A 22847-nucleotide genomic window follows, 5' to 3' on the forward strand; every position below is an offset into this window, starting at 1 on the left:
TCATTAATCATTGCATTGAATTCCTCTAAAGATAGAAGATTTGGAGGTCTGCCACCAAAACTTGGCTGAACTATCAAGAAACATGGCAGCCGTATTCACCGACGCCTTCTCGGACGTAGTCCGACAAGCCGCTCCATATCCCAAAAGTGAGTTTTCGACCCTTAGCATCTCGGGTGCCAACGAATGCCTTTGGTTTCGCTTGATTCGAACCATCTCCCTCCGTCGAGCCTCTTCGATGGCACTAGCCTACGGGTTCTTTCCACTAGCCATGGCTTGGCCCAACCTTTGGCTCTGATACCACTTGTCACGGCGCTAAGTCCTTTGTGGGCTTCTATGTTTTTCTTTATAACTCCTTATTTATATGTACTTTTTCTGACTTCATCCATACTTTTTGACTTTCTTTTAAATAAAATTGTGTTCAAAAACAAAAAACCCTCTACTTCTAACTAAATAACTAAAGGCGAACAGCCGTCATTGCAAGCAAATAGAGAGCCCCCGCCCGTTTGAGCCGTTGCGAGCCGGAAAGCGGTGAGTCGCGAAAGGGCCGCTTGCTTAAATTATATTAATATTATAATTATATATATATTATATAATATAATAATAGACATATAATATTCTATATCTATCTATAAACAATAATAAAATAGAGAAATCATTTTTTTATCCAATTGTTCATTCCTGAGAAGAGAAAGAAGCAGATAAAGCAAAGGCCTCCTCTTTCCATCCGCTCTTCCCTAAGTGAGCGAATTGCATGTAGAGATCCGTAAGGGCTTATAGTTTAATTGGTTGAAACGTACCGCTCATAACGGTGATATTGTAGGTTCGAGCCCTACTAAGCCTACCACCCCCCTCTCTTCACCTGATACAAGGCAGTCAAAGTACCCGCCGCCCTTTCGATCTAGTCCCACCAAGGAGAAGTTGAGCTGAATTGGCATCCGCCTGAGATGGGTTCTTTTAAGATTCATGTTGATGCGGTTCTCTAACCAGGTTATCACAAAGAAAACATTGGAATGGTAGGTATAGATTGGGCTACTCATAACTGGAATAGGATCTATTTACGCCCTTTTTTCGGTGGACATGGCGGAGGCTCATGCACTTACACTTAGGAAAGGTTCTGACCTGGCTTTTTCTCTACAGCTATCTTCTCTTAGTAGAAATCTCCAATTGGTCTCCCTGAACGAGATCCCACTAGTTCGTGATAAAGACAAGACAAAGCAGCTATCGTCCTACCGCTGTGTACCGACCAAGAGAGGAAAGGGAAATTTGCATCAAAGTCTTCTCTAGCTCATATTGAATCTCCAAAATATCCTATCTCTCGCTATAGCTACAGGTCCCTGATCAACAAGAAATCTTCTTATTGTGCCTCGCGAGGAAAAGGAAGCGCCCGATTCCACACCGTGGTGGACACGAGCATACCGCTTCGACGGTCCAACAGCAGACCGGACATGTCGCTCTTGGTTCCACCTCTCGACTGAAGGAGTACGCCCAAAAACCATCTCACAACACCGACCATAAGGGAGATACGTAGATTTGAGAAAGGAAGACTCTTAGACTAGAAGACATAGTGAAACTCATTTGAAACGAATCGTTACACCTTGCTTCTTTTCATCTTCGTTAAGAAAAGCATTGAAACTGACTGGGGCTCTTGTCGAGCTTCCTAGAGGATCAAGTCATTCGTAGTTCGAAAGGGATCTAGAGATGCGAAGAAAGGAAAAGAGAAAAATGAAGCTTGCTGCTGATCCCATTCGCGCATGAAGGCTACTAAGGCGTCGCCCGCCCTTTTTCCGGATGTTGGCCTTTCCTGCCCTTGTAAGGCATATCCTGAAGGCAGGTTAGCCATCCGGGATTTCCTCTGCTGTCTGTAAGTCAGTAGTTCGGCTGGTTTGAAAAGCGCGCTATGATATTTGAGTGATTCCCGTCGAGGAAAGGACAAGAGAGGGTAGACGCGAATCGAAATGTAATTCTATTAATTTAATAAGGTGTAGATCCATCCCGTGGATTGGCTAGAATCTGTCTGAGGAACCCCGCCCTGAAGGTTCTGTCAGACTTGTAACTTTACTAAAATATGCAAGCGTGGGCGAACTTTCTTGTTTTTGAGGCCAATGGGTTTCCGCCCCGGTACTCCAAATCTTGAAATCAGGACGATGAGTGGGATATATAGGTGCGTGCATCATAGCAGGGGTTAGATGAAGTCGAACCTTGCTGTCTTGCGGATCCTGTTTTCGGGTTGGTATCTTCATCTTTCTTCTCTTTCATTGTCCAAACCGGGACCCTTCTCTAATCTAACGTAAGGGCTAACCTTTCTTTCGAGATGCGAAAAGGAAAGAATGCTAAAGACTAGTCGGATTGATAATGATAGAGGGCGATGGCATTGGGTATTTGCTATTGCCAGATGATCTCCTTCGCTCGCTCGGGCCTTACCTTATCTTACCTTATATAGTAGAATCTAGTAGAGTAGGAGAGACCAACGAAATCCTTTTGAAGTGTTTTAAGATACCCATTTCGGAAAGGTGACTATCCGCCGGGAGACTGCTCAGTTAGGCTGGGAAGCGACTCCCATAGTGCGAAGAGATGGTGCTATCGTAGACTTTCGAATTCTTCGTTCTAGGTTAGCACTCGCTTTCGAGAACCTAATCTCTTTCATGGTGAAAATAGCCCTGATCGACGGAGTCACTCGTGGCACACTGACTATATTCCAACTTCTCTGCATCAATGCACTCACTACCTTTTAGCCAAGTCAAGCAGTCTTTTAAAGAAGAAAGTCACACCGCTACTACTATTCCAATATTCCAACAGCTATCGATTCTCACCCGAGGGGAAAATAACTACCTTTAGAGTAGAGCTAACTGCTGCAGTTACGCCTCCAACAGATGAAATCGCACCGTCGTCTTCCCAAGAACCTTCATTTCGTAAACAGGAAAAGGAAATCCCACTCCACTGGCTGTTCTTCCCCCGCTCTGGAACGAAATTCGAATAGAACCAGTTCTAGTGATTTCATCAAAACCTTCTTTCAAGTTGGCTATGCGCCCGGATCTTGACCAAAGAAGGTCAAAGACCTATAATTTCTTTTTCTCCACGGCTTCACGCTTTCGAAGCTTAGGCTTGACCGTTTCTGCAATCAGTTCCCTTGCCTACATCGAAAGAAAGAAAACGGTTACTTGAAGCAGCCACATATAGCGTATATACGTATATAAGAGAAGAAAGTAGCGGATGAAAGGTATGCCACATAGGCTAGCCCTCCTCGCTTGCATGCCTTGTGGAAAAGTAGACTTCAAATTGTGTATATTGTGTATAAAGAAGAGTCACGCTCTTGAAGCTTGAAGCCGGCTGAATCGGTTCGAATCCGGACCAGTTCCATTAGTATTTTACTTGAACTAGACCTGATCTTGCTTATGCTCTTAGCATTGTGAGCCAGTTTATGCGAGGTGGCTCTTTGCCTTCCTTTTCAAACAAGGGTTTCCTCTTGACTCCGAGTATTCGACGTTCACCATCCACTTTTTTCTCTGCCATTTTTCAAAAAGATGGAAAAAAGACAACAGATCATTTTCTATTGGATCTGTAAGCTAGGCTTAGTAATATTCATGAACAACGAGCTTCTTGAAGCTCTGAAATCATTCCTTCCGGCTGATGGACTAGCCGGGGCATCCACTCCGCCCACTGGACTTTCTGTGGGTGATGGTGCTAGCTCTTCGGCAGAACCAAAAGTTCCTGATCTTAATTTCCCTCCACCTGAAGAAAATCCAGGAACAGCAGAGTTAGAGATCGATAAAGTATTAGATGAGCTTAAATCGTACGATATTAACAACCCGACCCGGGATCTGTTAGAGAACATCCACAAAATTTATAGTTCACGGTCAAAAATACCGGACCTCAATGAAGAGCCAAACTATGAGCAAAAAAAGGAGGTTCTCCGAGCTTTCCTCGTCCTCTGAGATTCTCCGACCTTTGTGAATTAGTTGGGTACTTTCTCCGAGTTTGTTTGTGGATTTAGTTTATACCCAGGAAAAGGTGGTACTTTGTCAAAGGATTTATCGAATAAAAGTACCTTTTTCAGTAGATTTCTCCTCTTGTTCTTCTTCCTTGAGAAGAGCTCACTCAAAAGTGTAGAGGAAGTGCTCCCATTACTGATCAGAAGGGATAAAATGCCCTTAACAAATGCATTTGCCAGGGATCCCAACAGAGGAGGCGCAACACACAGGCAACAGAGGCGGGGACAGAATGCGGGCGTAGGCAACAAAGGTGGGCGAGTTGGCAAGATGACTTCATCTTACATCCCTGGATAGCCCAACCAATAGCTTTAAAGCCGGGTGCAAGAATATGCATCAACGATAGCCGCCTTCTTGTCAACAAAACCGAGGCCGAAGCCAGTTTATTTCGACCTCTGGGGATTTCTCTATTCTTCGTCTTTCAATGAGGTATTCCGGTCTCGGTATTACACCATCGTCGCTTTCTTTGGAGTTCCTTCTTTCGAGGAAAGGAAATAGAATTTCAGGTATCCCAACGGAACGGGAGGTGGCAAGAGGCCAGATAGGCTGGTTTCGGGAGGCGAGAAGCGGACTTCTCTTGATTGATCTCTTTTCCCTCCCTCTGATCCGCTCTCCTTTGCCAATCTCAGTCAAGAAAAACGATAGTTTCGAACCTCATATGGCTAATCACCCGGCTGCTAAAGCATTCTTCCAAAGAGTTCATATCTCCTCTACTACTGAATATAACAAGGGCTTTCCTCAACCCAGCTAATCAACAATTGGGAAGTCCATTTACTCATTGATGGAGATGGGAACCGAAAGACACTGACAATTACTGGACCTAGCTTGACAGAATAACAGGACGTCGTCCGCATAAAGTAAGTGGGAGTCTACTGACTCAGATCCATTTGCTGACGAGCCCCCGAATTACACATACCAACTGGTGGAACCCCAACCCCGTTATGAGACAATTCCTGTTTATAGGCGAAAAAGGGAAATATGGTTTAAACGGCCAAAAAAGACCGCTTTAACACGAGTTCACCTTTTGGTGGTACAAACCGTAGTGGGAAGCCCCGATCAAGGGGAGCCCCTTCTTTTCTTTAGCGGAATTCCCGGCATTCCACCCAGCTTCTTTGTCAAGAGAAGGAGTTGAGGATCTCTTGTGGCAGGAAGGTCAGCAGCCACTCGTCTCGACCCGTTGAGTCTTTCGTCTTGACCTGACTTCGAAGGTGCCATGCCATCTCTTTTGTACATGAGAGGGCTCCTGTCGCCCGGCTGTTGAGGATTTACCTGAGGCAGGGGCCATTTTCAACGTTAGCTAGGGAGGCCTTTTTTTCTTTTGTTTGTGTTGTTGGAGGCGCTAAGGGGTCTAAGGGACTCACTGCTTTTTTTTAGACCTGAGGTCGGGGCTATGCATCTAGTGGAACCTCTTAACCAGCTGTAGTTTCAGATCTTTTGTAGCAATCAAGAGGGTGACTTAGATCTTCTTTTTTTACGTCTGTCTGCCGCACTTCTCGCCTTGTTTTCGATCATTGTTAGCGGCTGACACCGGCCCGGCAGAGCTTCCGGGCGGGGCTTTCGCTTACTTTTCTCATGGAGATCGAGGACCCAATACAACCTCTCGGCCAGGTCTTCTTGATCAATTCTGTACGTCCGCGTGTCATGTCGTGACGACTCTTTCTAGACGGGATCTAGAGCTTCCAGAGCGTCCATCAACTAGATCTGAAAATCTTACAACAAGAAAGGTCGTAAGAGAAGCAAGAACACCTTCCGACCAGGCCTTACTATAACCAACCTCACAGATCCAACTCAATCTTTTACACCGATGTATCGTACTCTCTCGACCAGGTCATCAAAAAGACTGCTAAATCTTTCCGAAGTGAGAGAAGGAGGGAAGGCGCGCTACAACTAAGATAACAGCCAGCTGAAGTTAGCTAGCTAGGCTAGCGCGCAATGGCTTTCTCTGATTCTGATAGGGGCTCGCTTCTTCAAGCTCCGCCCAACCTATACAAGGTGCTGCTCGCTTTCTCTGAGCCACTAGTGGCTTATGTAGTGGTCGGCATTCCTACGTGCTCCTCCTTGCCCCCCTACTTAAGAATCCAAAGGTGGCCTTTGGATGTTGTCGTGACCGCTTAGGCTTGGTTGATTTTGTCAGAAAAGAAAGTAGGTTTCTGGGGTTCATTGATTAGTACACCTCCGGTGCTGGTAAGGTCGGGACCGTGGTCGTCCGTCTCCGGTTTGCCGGCCGATAAGATCTCTGAGATTGACCAGCCAGCTGGGTTGGTTTGGCTATTCTTTTCTATTGAAAAGGAGTCAGCTGTCTGCGCGAGTCACCTTCTTATAGGCTCCGCTGGACGACACGGCATTTTCGTTCAAATATAATATAGGCCGGCCGTACTTGTGATGGTTCCCAAGGATTCAATATGACCACTTAGGTCTACGTTGCCACGATATTGTTCTATGGAAGCGGGCGGGCTGTTTAGAAGCTCGGCCCGGTTTTTTTGGTGTCGTAGGGGAGGGATTGACCTTTCTAACGCATATTCAGTCGTACCGGCATGGCCCCACTGATTTGTTTTCGATCAGAGCATCAAGCAGCGCAACCCGGTTCTACTTGACTAAGCCCGTGCTCCTCCAAGGAGGGAGTTTGCTTTACCCAACTCCCTTTTTGATAACAAGGCAGAAAGCCCCTACCGGACACTCATTAGTTTCGAATGAAGAGTGCCCTAGCAAGCACCTATTTCTATAAATATAAATATAAAAAAGCGAGACTTTACTAAACAAGCAAGAAAAGCCCTTTCTATCTTATTAGTCAAGCGCTAACGCGCCCCTGCAATCAAACTAAAGCGCTAACACCCGGTTGGGGCCTTTTCAATAAGGCTCGCGTAGGAAAATCGAATATTTTGAAGTTGGTAAAGACCCGCCCCTTTTTTCAGTCAGAATGAGTCCCCGGGACCCCGGGACATTGGCTTCCGCCAACAGTGAACTATTAAGGATCGCATCCCGCGCATATTCTACATTATAGCCTGCAACTGATTCAGCTTCCGCTTCTGGGAGATCAAAGGGAGCTCGATTAGTTTCTGCTAGACAAGAAATAAAGAACATAACCAATACAGGGAACAAGGGAATACCGGACCATATCTGCTTTTGCGCCATGACAATCTCACTCGAATTACGGGGACCTACACATATTAGTACAGTATACCGGGGTCCCCGGCCAGAACCACACGTGCAAGTTTCCCTGCATGCGGCTCGTCCGTGCTTTTCGAGGCGCTGCCTGTGACTCAGCATGGGATAAGGGGGCGGAACTGCACACGAAAGTGTTCAGAGCATTGTCCGAGTGAGTAGGCAGCGCCTACCAAGCAAAGCTTTCTTGAAGAGGCTGGGCTGCTTTTTTTTCGGCGCCCGCTCTTTCTTTATTTAGATGTTGAGGCAAGGCAAGCCCCAGGAAGGGCATTTAGCGAGGAGCATTGTTTTGAGGGAGGGAAAGCGTGGTTGACAAAGCACTTCGAGGAGGCGCCTGGACTGGAGTGCTTTCATCAAATGATGCATGTGGGCTGAGCCATTCCCATCCCAAGTGGTAGTCCCGCTGCGGCCTCTGACCGTCCGTCCCGTCTCATCGTGATTTGGCTATACTTGAATGTAGCCAGCCATGTTAGCTTCACATGAGAGCCTTTTTTCTAAAGGCTAAAAAGGCACTCATCAGTCAGCTCGGCCGCTTTCCTATTTCGCTTTTCCGCCTATTAATAGAATATAATAGAATAGGTCCCGACGGCCCGCCTTTCTTCATCTATACCAGATGCCGCGCACGAACCAATAGAAAGGATTTCAGCGCCCCTCTCTAGATAAGAAGCAGAACGCGCCATCACCTACAGCCCTTTCCTCTGCCGGGGACTTCCACGAAATGAAAACGGGCGGCATCGTCGTATGCTCCACTTTTGTTGCCCTGGTTTATATCCCGGAGTACTCCTATGGCCGATCTGTCACCCAACCTACTTAAACAACCTAAAAGCTTGACCCCGTCCCGTTTGGAGAATGACCCCTTATGGCACGGCTTAGTCAGTTATTCTCGCAGTTCAGATAAGATTCGGACCACCACTTCTCTGAAAGCATGGTTCTTGCCTCACTCCCCCCTTTGAGCTCGTCCATTCGTTGGGTGATCCCTTGCTCTCACGTTCGAGTGTTTGCTCGTCGTTTAGGCCCGTGAGTGAGATTTCTGCTCATTGCAGTCACCTCCGGGGTTCTTCGCACCTGGATAGTACCAGGACCCTTGTGCCCCGGCCCTTGAGCCGATAAAGCTGCCCGCCCTATGACCCACAACTCAAAATGAGCCTTGCGACGAGACGCGGACATTCCCCATGCTGCGGTTCCCTCCGGTCCGTTCCCGGGTTGGGTTAGGGGAACAGCCGAGCGATTGCCTTCGCGGATCCAAACGCGCTCACAAGGCGCACAATAAGAATAAGACCAATAGAGACTTCATAAGGGACCATTTGAGCTGCAGATCGTAATGCTCCTAGAGAGGCATATTTCGAATATAGAGGAGTCAAAGTTCCCAACAATCAAGTAGTTTATCATATCCTTCTATGAACCGTACGAGCACGTTCTCTGTCACCCCCCACCGCGCTTACGGCTCTCTACCCCAACCCAACTTGCTCTGGCCCCGGGTCCTTCCTTTCTATTCCTCGGTAAGCGGACCGTGGGAGCATGGGGGGGGCGGTATCTGCTTTTGACTGATAGAAAGTATCTCTCTTTTCTCCCTCTCTGACACGAGATTCAATCTTTTTAAGGAGGACCGATCGATAAATCATAGTTTTCCATCGCTTGTATGGAACAGACGCCTGAGTACCCAAGTTGTCGATACTCCTGACATAGCCTACATAAGTAGGCTCGGTCAAAGAAGTCCCTCCCGGATAAAACATAAAGCCCCTTATTTGATGACGCTTGGCGAAAATAGCATCGGGAGAAAAGCCATCGTCCAATAAAGCGGCTTCGATTTTTTCCTCCACGGAAATCTGGGCTGCAATGATGCTTGCCCATTCCTCGCGGCTCCACTTTTTATTAAGTGAATTGATTGAGAGGCGATGGCCCAATTCTTCCATACGCTCTTGAGCAGGCATCAAGTGATTGCCATTCTCATCCTCAGGAATGAAGGGCCTACCACCTCGATCAACTTCAGGAGCAACAGGCTCTGGGGAGTGGGGTGCTGGTTGATTTATGCTCGCTTCGGAAGAGCCAACCGAGTTTCCGCCGGTCTCGGAAGAACTGTTTCCAAATAAATCGGTCCACCTGAAGCCCTCACCTGATCCATCTCCATCACCAGAGTTCCCCGGAGGAGCCATCATGTTACACGATTCTTCAATGAAGAATTTCATAGACCATGCAACGGCCAAGGCTAGCCGACCCGAGAAGCCCATCTTGATCAATAAAGACGAGATGGTGCGGCTTCCCGCGGCTATGAATGCCTTGGAAAGGGAAAACTGAAATAGTGACATTTCCCCAAGAACCATAAAGATGAGAGTGATCAAGGCAACGAGGCAAAGAGCCGGGTAGCAACAACGGACTTTTTGTTTGATATTTCTATAAGTGAATTTATCTAATTGAGGCATTTTCATTTTTCTTTTTTCAATTGATCAAAATACGAATGAAATCAAGAAAGCCATCATTAATGCGAACAAGGCAATTGCTTCGGTAAGAGCAAAGCCCAAGATGGCATAACCAAATAACTGTTTAGCTAATGATGGATTTCGAGCTACCGAATGAATCAAAGAACTGAATACGTTTCCAATTCCGACTGCAGCTCCAGCTAAAGCGATTGTTGCAGCTCCCGCACCTATTAACTTAGCTCCTTCTAACATTTCTTCGTCTTATTGATTCTTTTCACGCTTGATTGATTATGAATTTCTCTTCTCTTACGAGATTTCTGAAATAGAGTCATCAAGAAGGGTTTCATAGATTCCGAGCTCTAAACACGAATTCCTCGGTTTCCGCGGCTACGAGGCAAAAGCCAAAATACAGGGGTGTAGCTGCTTTCCCGTTTGTAGTGGTTCCAAGGGTCAATCCCATGCTGACCTTCGACCTAGCCTTGTGGATCGATCGGTATATCCAAGATCTGAATCTGAGGGCAAAGACTTTGCCTTTCATACTTCCTTCAGTGGAGAGTCTCTTTCGCCTTGACTTTGGCATGTTTCGGTCATCCATCGCTTCGGAGGTTTTCCCTGCCCTTAATCTCTTGAGCTCAGTAGGATATACTTGATCCAACTTTCAGTTAGCATTCAAATGCAACTATATGCTTTGAACATTTAGTTCAATGTAGGTGTAGGGAAGGATGTGCTCATTCTTCTGTGAAGATGGTTGGAATTTACCTTCAGAGGTTGTCATCAATGACTCAATCAGGATTAACCCTGGACTTCTTGACAAATCTCTTTGTGGAAACTCTCAAAAAATGGTGGCTTCTCTTTGTCTTAAGCGTGGGAATATTTGAGAAAGAAAGGTCCAATCCTCTCGGACATCTGTTATGGAATCTGATTATCACCCCGACAACTTCAGTTTTCTTGTGGAGGGGAAAATGAAACTAAAGAAATGCTGAAGTAAGGGCAGCTACACCATACTGCAAGTAAGCACCTGTTCTCTGAGAAGTGCCACTTTCCCGTAAGAACGAATCCGATTCTTCCCCGGATTCTCGTGCGGAAGAAGAACTCGGTTACTCATCTTGAATCGGATTAGATCAATAGCTTTGTGCTGATCTACGAATGAGCCTTCTATTTGTATTTGATGAGACTTCTAATATCGGAAACCTCGAATGAGTTAGATATAGTAAGAGCATGCGGGTGGCTGAGCGTTATCACGAGCTAATGTCGAAAACTGACTCCTCCTTCTCTTCTTTTTTTCATTTCATTAAAAAGAAATCCATGGTCTCGGAGCGACTGGCAAGCTAGAGCAAGAGAGAGAAGAGCCCCTAGGAGCATAAAGCACAACATCTCCATACACCGCTGATGACTAGGTTTCAGCTTCGGCCTGGCCTCCATGTGCGAAAAAGAATACAAGCGATCCAAAGAAGGCACTCAACCTCGGCCGCCTTAAAGCATCCTAGACCTTGAATTGAGGCAAATAGATCTTCTTTATTGTGAAAAAAAGAGATCTTTCCTGCTTCAAGAACTCATTAACAAAATCCCATACAAGGCCCAATAGAAGGAACTTCAGTAGTGATTAGTCGACAGAAGGAACTTCTAGTTCTTTATTCTGCATAAAGAATCGCTGTGCCGGTACTGTGTTCATTGCTTGTTCAGGCCTGTTCCTTTTCGCTTGGCTTGTGTGTCTTCCTTTCCTCCTTAGAAGAACCATAGCATCAATTGAGAAGGTTTGATTTCCTTCAGATGCCGTTTAAAACCTTCTTTGGACTAGTCCTTTTTCCGTTCTTCCTTAAGCTAAGCTTGGAGTTCTGGTTCAAGGTCAAGGTACGGATCACTGTGGAATGCTGTGTAGGTAAGGGAATGCTCTTTAGCTAGATTGGTGGTATGAGAAATACCTGTTTGAATTCAACACTGGTTTCCGCGCCTCATCCCATTCTTCTAACCATGCTTTTTCTAGAAATATCGTAAGAGTAAGATAAGAAGGTGTCTTCATTCAAGCAAGTGAGATAGTGTCTCGTGAAAGGAAGGAGAGAAAGGGAAGAAGAAGGTTTGGTGCTGAAGGAGCAGTCGATGGTCGATAAGTGCATGGGTAAAGCCACCAATCAGTCATTCAATCAGACATTGGAAATAGAAGGATTCCTCGACGATATTTTGTATATTTAGAAAGGTAGCTTCGGTTGGAATTTTGTATTGAATCAGTGTACCAGAACTCTGAACGAAGTTCCGTGGCCAGCACCAAAATCTTCCTATACCGCTGATGCAAGCCGCTTTGAGATGAGAAAATGCCGTATGGGAGGTGAGCGGGCAGAGTAAGTCATTCGGTTACCACTTGTTAGTCAACAAAACGATTCTTCCGAGCCAGCTTAATTAATAACCCTTAAGGGAGTGAGTGAATGTGCTTTCATTTCAGATGTATCACCATTCGGGTATCTTTTCTTCGTGTCAGGGACATTTCCCCTACCTCTTATTCTGATGGTCCAGCCCGTAGAACACGTAATCAGTATAGGATTCCAACTCGATCTTAGGCCGTAAAGCATGAAAGTCCCCTAGCGCTTGCTTAGGTGCGGGAAGGCCAGTAGAGGGGAATTGCTATCTTTCTCTTTCTTAGTCGTAGTATGCCTTATCATTCAAGTGAAAATGATGAAAGTGGATGTCCAAGTCAAAGGGGCCGGAGTCCTTGCTGCTCTTGCCGCAGTCGCTGTATTAGTCTTTTCCCCTTGTGACGAATCACTGGGATGAATCCCCATGGGCTCAAAAGATATATAAAAAAGCAGGTCAATCCAAGGAGGGTTAGAGAGAAGAGGCTGAAGGAGAGGAGTAGAGCAAATAAGGTAGCAGCGTACTCGTTTTTGTAAGGTAGGTGGCCTTTTTCTCTTTCCTTGGTTAAAGTGAAAAGCGAGGGGGCACAGAAAAGAAAGAAAGAGCTGCCTGCTAGTCTTCGAAACCCATCAATGCCCACACGGCTTCTCGTTGGCCAGTCTTCTATTTAGATAAATCAAGGGGTTGCTTATTGAAGCGCGGGTAGAGGAGCTTATAGCCGCAGATGATAGATCGGAATGGAAAAGGGCAGAATACCAGGCTCACCAAGAATACTAGGCTTACCGCATGTCCCTAGGGCCACATACGCATATAGGGGGATTTGAGAAATCGTATTCCTGACAAACTCGCCCTTTCAGCTCCCTATTTCATTCAACCCGAGGGGAGATGCAAACTCGCAATTTTGATTGCGCCTCCCATTAATGAAATCAATAGGATTTGAAATCTCTGTACGCTTAGTAGCCATATCAAAAGTGGATTTTTTCCCTCCCCACTAACAACTCTAACCGTTCGTCTAGGCCGGAAAGCCAGACATGAACACAAACGAGATTTTCGTAGCTCGGTTGGGCCCTGTTTAAGGCGCCCGTGTATCGATGAGATTTGAAAGTAGGGTATCGAGGGGCAAAGCAAACAATTCTTTTCAAGATTCTTTTTCTTTCGCGGTAACAACAATGAATAAGGTTATAGCAGTGCTACCCGTACGTACATGATTCTCCTATGGGTACGTGTAGACAGAGGAGTCAACGAAGAGATGGTCATTAATAAACATTTCTACTCTATTCAACTGCGCCGGTCCCTACATAGACGACCGATCGATCCTTTGGCCGGGACCTAAACGAAAAGCTTCAACGCTTCCTCAATCTTCAACAAAAGGGCTAGGAAAGGCCGCTTCCGCTTCGTTTTTACGGGTGGAACTCCCTGCTTTAGCTACTCTTTCCCCATCTCCGGAAAGAACAGAAACAACTAGAACTCAACCTACCGATCCCCCTTCTTGATCTTTCTGGGGTTCCCCCTATTGAACTAACAGAGCGCGGACCAGCTTTAACTACTCCTAAGAAATCAGTCAAGGAAAACAATTGAATTCCCTCTTTCGAGAAATTTCATTACCTCTTGAGTAGACCGAAGCCAACAAAGAAGAGGAGCTCGGGGAACCAATCCCATCATGAAACTGCACTTTACTCTCCTTTTACTAAGGGAAGTCAACGAAGAACTACTAAACGAAAGAAAGGGGAACCGAAACGAAAGTAGCTCCTCTGAAAGTCTGCTTTTAAAGCTGGTCTTCTTTCTCTTCTTGACAGGGAAGTAAGGAAAAGAAAGAAGACAAACTACTCTCAGGTCCAAGACTAACGAATCCTTGACTTCAATCACTGATAATCACTGAGGAAGCTCAGCTCAGCAGAATACACTCAGTCAACAAACAAGAGGAAAGAAAAGGAAAAGAACAAACTACTCTTGAGAGGCCATCGAGATACTTTGACTCTTTAGCTCGGTTGCGTTGGACGGGAACTCAACATCAGGACAAGCAACTCTTAGGCTTTAGCGGGAGCCCATCTAACCCCAAGATCGACATCCCATCTTAACTCTAGGACGAAAGTACAAAGGTGCATCACTCCCTGCCTTCGGGAAAGGAGAGCCAATCTATTCATAACATATTATTAGTGATTTAGAGAATAGACTTTAGCTACGGATCGGCGAGCCATCAACTACTAAAGACTTTAGCTGCAGGTTCGGTTCCCGCCTACCTACTGGATCAACCATCCCATCTAGATACAACAACTCAACAACAAGGAATGCTTTCTCTTTCCCTTGAAGCTCCCCGTGGGACACATAAAGAAAGAAAAGTAGACAGTGGAACAAGGCGCAGGGGAAGCGGGCGGACAGTAGCTCCTCTTTATGATACTTTGCCAGCGAAGTACACTTCAATGACTCATAATAAATGAGGAAATTCACACAAGAAAGCAGAACAAAAAAACAAGGGTCCGAAGGGGAAATGCCTCATGAAACTCAAAGCTATTACTTTGACTCTGATATTAGAAGTCTAGATCGGTCAAGGGAAAAAAGAAAAGGAAAAAACCAGGGATTTACCTTGGGGAAACAGAAAGCATCCCCTAACTTATAGGGACGCAGGGGGTAACAATAACAAAGAAGGAACTTCAACCTTTGACCTTATCCGAGCTCATAAGAAGAGATAATATCTTTACTTTATCCGAGTCTCCTTCCGACCCTAGAGTTTACCAAACTACAGGGAAACTTCGTACACTTTCAATTCCGAGGGGAAAACAAAAAGACATTCAAGTCCGAGGTGTACCCGAGAAGAAGAAAGAAAGGAAAAGAAATGACTCTTGAAAGACCTTGAAAGAGAAAGAAAGAGACGCTTAACAGCTCCTGTAGAACTCAATGCCGGGTCTCTTCTACTCTACTGGAGCTCAATGCCATGCCCGTTGCTAGCCGAAAGGCCTAAAGGAGCCCAATGCGCGGACCAGCTTTGACGAAGCTTGTAAACAACAAGAAGAAAAGACCAGGGGCAAGGGCTTCAAAGAAGTACAATAACTCTTAAAAACCAACTCAACGTGAAAGGGCCCGGCAGGGCTGTCAACTAACCGTTTTGATCCAAACGTTGTTGTGAACGAGGGGTCTCGCAACGTGGTTGAATACGCGGGCGAAGTGAAAGAAGCCGTCCTCGGGATAAACTGTTGCGTGTGTGTGGGCAGGGGTTGATCATCATAGAAAGGATCTAATAGCGATCTTAGACGCGTCTGCCGAGGAATCTTCTGCAGCCAGCGAAGTCGATTACATAGTGGAATCAGTCGTGCCCCGAGAGACATGGTCTGCGGGTGGGAGAGAGGTCCATGAATGACTAGACTGACTAGCCGGTGAAAGATAGAGCACCTGTCACTGATCCGCTAGAGCCTCCAGATGGGTTCAATCTAAGAGTAGAATGGGGTCCTCAATCCGGCTAAGAATCTCAGATCGGAAGGTTGCATCGTCTTTCCCAAGACGAAGTAGCCAAGTGTTTGCACCCTGTATTAGTAAGTAGGGAGGGGGTCAAAGACCCAGGAGCTAAGGGGGTCGAGACACTGAAGAAGGAAATCCAAGGACTCAACCGCAGTGCTTGCAGACTCTATCGTCGCGGATCAATACCCGGCAATCGCCAATGGGAAACACCAGTCTCGTGGTATCGGTGGTATCATCGAAGGTTCCAGTTCTGAGGGATTGGAAAAAGTCCTGTTTCTTCGACCAGAGGACTGCAGCCGCTTTCTTGGGGCTAGCTCAACTTCTTTTTTGGCCTTTCGAAAGGAATTGCTGGAAAGAGATCTCCGAACGGAGGAAGTGAAAAATCATAATAGTGGAATTACAAATCTTACCGGCGGGCTTTACTTAAAGTGAAAGACTAACGTGCGTACGCGAGACCAAGACGACGGGAAGCATTCAACTTGGGGCTGACGGGGTAGGAACATTTCCTTCTTTTTGATTATTCCACTCTCCAATCCGATTTAGTGCGTTTAAATGGGACTTTGGGTTCTCTGACGGCATACCCCACAGGGGTTGCTTTTCGAACAATTCGAATAGATAAAGTATGCCCGCGTGGCGAAATCTGAGATACCAAATGTTTTCATTTCCCTAGGATCGAGCGATAGGGTGCCTGCCCACAGTTAAGAATTTTTCTCCTCCAAAACGATAAAGTAAAAAAGCCAGTTCGTGTGTATGCCAGCGTTACGGCTTAGCCAACCACTGCTTAGGTTGCTTTTACAGCTACAGCAGAACTCTCCTCATGGCAGAGAGAGGCCAGGAGTCGGGAGTGGAGCCCTCTTGGAGACTTGTTCACCCGAGGCAGTACATCGCCCGAGCCTTACTTAAACTTAAAGGCCGCTGCCTTCCTTAGCTCTTCGCTAAGCGACATAAACCTTAATGGACGAGGAGGAAAGAGAAAAAAAGAACAAATGCGAGGCCAATAGTGCCTTACGAAAGCGAATAAAGAAGATAAAGGTCAAAGCGATACGACCCTTATTCCATTCCAATTCAATAAGGGATGACCCCTAAGCAACGGAAATCCCCTCTTGTTCCAAAACCACTAGGCATCGAAACAGATATGAGAGAAATGCCCCGAAGAGGCCTAAGGGACTGCTGTGAAACCTTCTTCGAAGTGCTTTTTCGGTTCCAATTCCATGTCTATAGCGAGAGGGAATAGAGCCTTTCCAGGCCTCAGAAAGCAAAGCATGGGCTCATGCAAAACTCCTGAAGGTGAAGGACCGACTCTTTAAAGAAAACTTATCTATTAAAAAAGAAATAAGTTCCTTAGCAATTCCAAAGATAAAAAATAGCATATCCAATCCTGCAGGACTGGATTCTCGTTATGAACCGGAGAAAGAATCCCTTGTTTCTAGGATCTATAAATCGGAACCGGCATAGCTTGAGAATGTAGGCTTCTCCTCATCAATAGGTACCGAAGCCGACCGAAAGAGTAGATTTCGGAATCTTTCCCCCTAGGGTCTGTTACTCGCGCCTAAGCTGATGTCTGGAATGGCTGTAGTGGGATCTTTATATAACATGGTTCCGACATCGAATGATTCCCCACAAGGTGCCTGAAACTCTCATTTTGACAGCAGAAGTACATCCAGATGGATTGTAAAAGTTTCATTCTCCTTTGCCCCTTCAAAGTTTGCTTAGCCGGCGCTATCCAACCTAAGATCTCTATTCGGATTGGCTAGGTTTGGACTACCTATTTTGGATTTCCTCGAGCGAAAAGCCTTCCCCACTATTCAATAAATGCGAGATCTCTTACTGAAAGGGGGAGCGCGGGAGCAGCGTAAAAGCACTATCTTCCAAGGGTTCTTTCCTTTCGAACCCAATCAATCGGGCATCCGCCCGCCAGTGAATAAAGACGAAAGTGTCGGCTAAAATAAAAAAGTGGATCTTCCCCTGCCTCTCTTCTTCCTTCTTTAAAGAAGGCTTGCCTTATGCTTAACATATCTCATTCGAATATGATCAAGCTAGCCATTCTATGCGCATCAGCTGCTGTAGATTCACGATAGGAGGGCAAGATATAAAAGATCGAAGTCAGTGCCTATCAAAAAGAGCCTTAATAGAATATATTATAGGAAGCGATATCCGTCCAAAGTTTTTCCCTGTCTGCTGTCTGATCGCCCCTGCGGAAGGGCCTAGGCGCGGTCTCTATCTTCCTGTGTAAGGGCTGTGGACATATGAATTATGTTCCAAAAAAGAAGTTTGTTTGAAAGTGGATCGAGACGCATCTGAAAGTATCACAACTCACATCTTGGTCTTGGGAAAAGGCTCAAATCATTTCTATATTATGTTTACGAGGTCAAACCAACTAATCAAGCAATTTCCTGGGTAACTTGCTCTATTCACTAAACACATCGCTACCCAGCCGAGGCGAAGAAGGAGATGCCGATCCGGCTGGCACTTACCGACAGAAGGAATATCGTAGGTTAAGGGTGCAGTGGAAGCAGGCGCTCTAAGGCTAATGTATGGTAGGCGTGGGCTTTGGGCTAGGAGCTCCGCAGGGGGTGCTTCGCTGGGGCCAGCTGAAACCTTAGATTAGACATAAGGTATCAGACCGCTATCGAAAGCTTGATTAAGTAAGGAAGCGCACCTACGCTCCCACATTCATGGACCGAAGCTTAACATCGATGTCCGAACCCTACCCTTGATCCTTTCCTTGATGAAGTGCCTCTCTTCCCCTCGCTTATTCTATAATTTGTCTTCAACCTTCTGGTGCAAGTGACGAATTGGATAGTGATGAGATAGAACAAGCCGATTACTTTCTGCACGGGAATGAAAGATGAAAGAAGATTGGATCGACCACTTTGGCAAGTAATGGCTAGCATAAACATAGTCAACAAGCCGACACGGGACTTGTGACTGGTTTCCATGCTCTAGACGATTACACCGCTTGACGAAGTCGTCATCTTCTTTGTACGATTCCCTTTGTGCACTAGCAGGGGAAAGCCGCCAACCTGCTTCTTTTGTTTTGCCATTTTCAAATCCTATCTTTCAGAATAGAGTATATAATGATAAAGTAGAAGCTGGTGGAAGACTTGAGTTGACTTACTGACTTGAAAGAGTCAGAGTATAAGCGCTGTTCGCCTTTATACGGCTTGACAAGCATTTCCTATTGATTTGTCCCATAAAAGGGACCTATTCTGCGAAATTGAATCAACAAAGACTACCCCGACTACCGATCCCATACTACCCACTATAAAATAAAGTCAGCATCCATAACCCCAAATGCTACAGGAATACCTTTATTTGGCCATTTGCGACCGAACAACCGAGGAACGGTTGCTTCCTACATAACCTACCAAGGTAAGCGGGTATCAGATCGATGTAGTTCTGGACCCATTTTGTTAAACCAGTTCCTGGACTAAACTCGACTTAGATAGAAAAAGAGTCTGTAGGGATACGCCCTACTCCCCTTGCCCCCCCAAAAAAGGGCTTTTAAAGCCACCAGGGCCCAGAGCAAGAGGTTGCGGGCCGACACCCAGCAAATCTAAAATCATATGACCATAGTAAACTCCTTCTCGAGCTTCTATTTGATTTCTTCCTTTAAAGGAGATTCGAGAAAAGATGGAATAGGAAGACGTGTTTCCAGAACGAACAAGATAGGGGTTGATAAGGGGGAGTTAGCAAAGTTAGACAAGATTGGAATGGGCATAGGAACATGTATTGATGTACCAGATCGGCTAATGCTCCCAGGTTGATGCGATGTATTCCACCAGTTGACTGAAGACTTGATTATTGGTATATCGATCGGTCCAGCACGGATTGAAATAGGAGCCGGTTCGACAGGAAGCTTTTGAAAACACAGTGCACCCAGGTAAATAAGGAACAAGATGAATACAGAGGTTAAACGAGCATCCCACACCCAAAAGGTGCCCCACATAAGTCTTCCCCGAAACCCCCCAGTAACTAAGGTAAACAACGTAGAAAAAGCACCCATTTCTGTACCGGTTCCGGAAGAGCGAAGAAAAAGGGGATGTTTTGTTAATAGGAAGAAGAAAGTGTTTATAGCCGTAGCGATATAAACAAGAATACTCATCCGAGCCGCAGGAACATGTACATAGGGAATACGAGAATTTCCACCTTGTTGAAGATCTAGTGGTGCTACCCGAAGACTTAAATGAATAGCCATCGCTGTTAAGAACAACCGAGATCCAATGAGAATTTGCGCGTAGCTCCTGGTCTTTGACATCAAAAAATAAGGTTGTAATAAAGAAAGGGACATGTGATAATGAATTCCTAGCTAGTGAAACAAGAAAGACATGGATCTATATTCAATACGCAATCAAAGAATCTATCACACCTATTTTTTTTTGAAAAAACAAAAAAAGTCTTTTAAAACTTGTCCTAGTTTTGCAGCAAGGTCTAAAAGATTAAGATTAGAGTTCTGGGGCGGTAGACCAGGGGTTCTCCAATCAAGGAGCCACTCAATCATGTGATTAAAATCCAAAAAACTATCGGAGCAAATATTGCGCCCATCCTTGAAATAAAATAAATAGAAATAAAATAGGAGCGCAAGTATTCTCCCAATAGAATGAATCAAAATAGGTTTAAGGGGGTTCCAAAAGCACCAGCCCCACTTTCTTCTTGTTTTACCAAAAACGACTTTCCGTGAGGAAGGCCGGCCTTCCCCTCCTTTTTTTTTATTAGCGGCCACGGCCACATCTTTTCGACCTACCTTCTCTTTTTTTTTTTTCTTCGTGAGCTTAATGAGCTCCTGCGGGCTTTTTAGTTCGCCCCAAAATAGAATAGGTAGAAAGTGCTTTTCACAGAGAAAAAGGGCCCAACTTCGTATTCCTTTCGCAGCCTGGGACTTGAAGTAAAAGAGAGCAGCAAACAAGGCAGTAGTGGAATGACTAGGCAGGAGGCCCGTGATGCAGCACGCCCCGGCGATAAATAATGTAATAATTGGGAATTACATTGTTTGTTTGGCGTTCAGTGAACAGATCGACCAAGGTTCTAGAGTATACTATTCAAGATTTCAAAGGTGACAAACAGGTTTACCACTCAAAAGTGAAAGAGCCAATTTTGACATGTAGTATTGGTCCTGGAAGAAGTGTTTACTTTAATCTCGTCTATCTGTATAGAAATGTGTTGTTGGACTGAGTATCCATCGGTGGTGGAATTGGCTGCTCAAATGATTTTTCATAGTAAGCATTTTGTGAAGGAGTTGCCTTTTAGAGATGAGGATCATGAGTCTCTAAAGTTCATATGCAGACTGACTGATATTGAGTCCAATTGATCTCAATGCTGATGTTAATTATGACTTCACACCGATGGAGTATGTAGATGTTCCTCTCTATGCTACACTCGGTGATCTGAAGATAGCAGTGCAGAATGCATTTCGTGACACCTACTGTGTGCTGGAGACGTTGCGAGTGACTGATATTTTAGAGCTGGAAGGAGATGAGGAAGTTCTATTTGGCCTAGGTATGGAGCTCCGTGTGAAGGGCTGTGGATTGGATCTGGAAGCTAGTTTGAGATATGAAGGTGGAACTAAGAACTGGACAGTTAAGTGCAAGTGTGGGGCAAGAGATAACGATGGATCATCTGCTTGATATCAACCCATGAATTAACAAAACTGAAATCTTCAATTACTCGAGCAAACTCCAAGGAGCTGAGAAGATCCATTGCACTTTCATAGTTATGCTCCTTCACACCAAAGCTACCATGGCAGAATCGATACCCCCATTTACCACAAACCATGAGTGCCCATAAGCAACTCCATAGAGCAACCGGAGATCCATTTTTTGCTTCTTCGACATATCTTCCACTGTAATTTGCCTACAAAAAGTCACAACTAGTCATTTTTTATTTTCCTCACACAAAGAGTTGTACAAATACGATCCCAAAGATCCATGATTTCTCTACCATATATGAACTTAGAACCCCCTTCAATCCCATTGATACAGATCAAATGTCCGAACCCGTTGCAGTGGATCAAACTGTGCAAGAGATGCATTTGCAGATCAAAAACACCCTCTTCAATACAATACGATCATTCCACTCATCATTCGCCGGAATGATCAGATGATATTTCCTTTTCGATACAAAATGATGGCTCCACCCTGCATGAATAAGAAAACCACTGAAACACAACACATTTACGAATTCCCCCCAAAACCATTCCAGATATCAAGAAAACAAAGAAAGGTTTTGAATTCATTTCACACTAACCAACGCAACGGCAGTAGTCGCAGAAGGGGCGATCAGAATGCTCTACATTTTCTTCAACAGTGTAAAGGGGAAGCACCGTTCCTTTACTCTCATACACCAAAAAAGTGCGCCAAATCGGCATGCCCTCGAGATCGTAATCCTCGAGCCCCGCGCATTCTTGAAGAAACCGGCTAATGTTGTCGCGAAACGCGCCGGTGAGTGTGATGGGGCAGCCGGGCTCTGCGAAAGTGTGGAAGCCGCGAAATTTTGGCGGGAGTTTTGATGGCTGTCATTTTCTGGGCTATTTGGATGGACTCAGATCCTTTCATGTAGGAGATAGATGGGCTCGGATCCTTTGCATGATTTCATGTGAGGAGCCACCTTTGATGGGCTTTGAATTTGGACAGATCCAGCGGGCCTTCTTGCACGGGCTTGGGCTTTCTTAACCTTAACGCGGCTCATTTGTTGACGACTCAGTACATGGATGTCACGAGTCTATTGGCATAGAATATGGAATCTTTTCCACGTAAGCTGGTTGTACAAAGTTTGTTTGTTCATACGGGCTGTGCGATTTGGGGATCTTTAGCTTGCTCCGCAAGGTGGCCAGAGCCAGCCAGTTTTTCATTAAAGAGGCATGATAGTCTTCAACTGCATAAAAGTAGTGCAGAGAACTAGCCAGAATTGCGCCTGCCATCCGATTCGTGACGTGGATGATCCGCCGAATCTTCACCACGATCGATTAGGTGAAACGGTTCTGCAAAGTTTGTTTGTTCGCGTGCTTATAGTAGTCAGAATTGTGCCAGCCATGCAATTCGTACTGCATGGCGATATTACTCTACCACTCTATAAATGGAGGCTCGATAAGTGTCTTCACTTCATCAAATTCAAAAAAAAAGAAATTGGAGTACTAGCACGTATGGCTATGGATGCTGCAAACAGGCTTTCTGCAATTGCAGCCGAAATGGGGCAACTGCAAAATGAAATTCAAGAGCACCGTAGAGTGCTAAACTTCCTTTTGATAAGTGTTAGAACAATGGATCCTGCAAGGAAAGAAGCGCGCATTCGCGCTACCAGAGAGCGCATAGAGGGTTTGGAGACGAGGCAGCAAGCGCTGCGGGCGGAGCAGGAAGACCTAATTGTGCGTGCTGTCACCCGTGGTCCCCGGGGAGACTAGAATAGAAGAGTCCGGCGACTCTTTTTAGTTTTAGAAGGTTTAAATTAAATAAGTGTCTGGAGACATTTGTTTTCATGTCTGGTGTTC

At 45.5% G+C, this 22847-nt stretch overlaps 1 protein-coding gene and 1 pseudogene across 1 annotated transcript; both read right to left on the reverse strand.

The window, feature by feature from the left end:
* Positions 1–18579: 18579 nt before the first annotated feature.
* LOC121789897 (putative cytochrome c biosynthesis ccmC-like mitochondrial protein) lies at positions 18580–19668 on the reverse strand. The gene has a single exon (XM_042188238.1). The coding sequence runs from the start codon at positions 19653–19655 to the stop codon at positions 18960–18962; it is 696 nt and encodes a 231-aa protein (XP_042044172.1). The 5' UTR covers positions 19656–19668; the 3' UTR covers positions 18580–18959.
* A 1237-nt stretch (positions 19669–20905) lies between these two features.
* LOC121789929 lies at positions 20906–22280 on the reverse strand (annotated as a pseudogene).
* Between the last annotated feature and the right edge of the window lie 567 nt (positions 22281–22847).

The sequence above is a fragment of the Salvia splendens genome, unplaced genomic scaffold, assembly GCF_004379255.2.
Source record: "Salvia splendens isolate huo1 unplaced genomic scaffold, SspV2 ctg368, whole genome shotgun sequence".
NCBI classification, from domain to species: Eukaryota; Viridiplantae; Streptophyta; class Magnoliopsida; order Lamiales; family Lamiaceae; genus Salvia; species Salvia splendens.

Bases quoted from the DNA above. Each gene is read 5' to 3' on its own strand.
- LOC121789897 (XM_042188238.1), bottom strand. From the start codon at position 19,655: ATGTCCCTTTCTTTATTACAACCTTATTTTTTGATGTCAAAGACCAGG.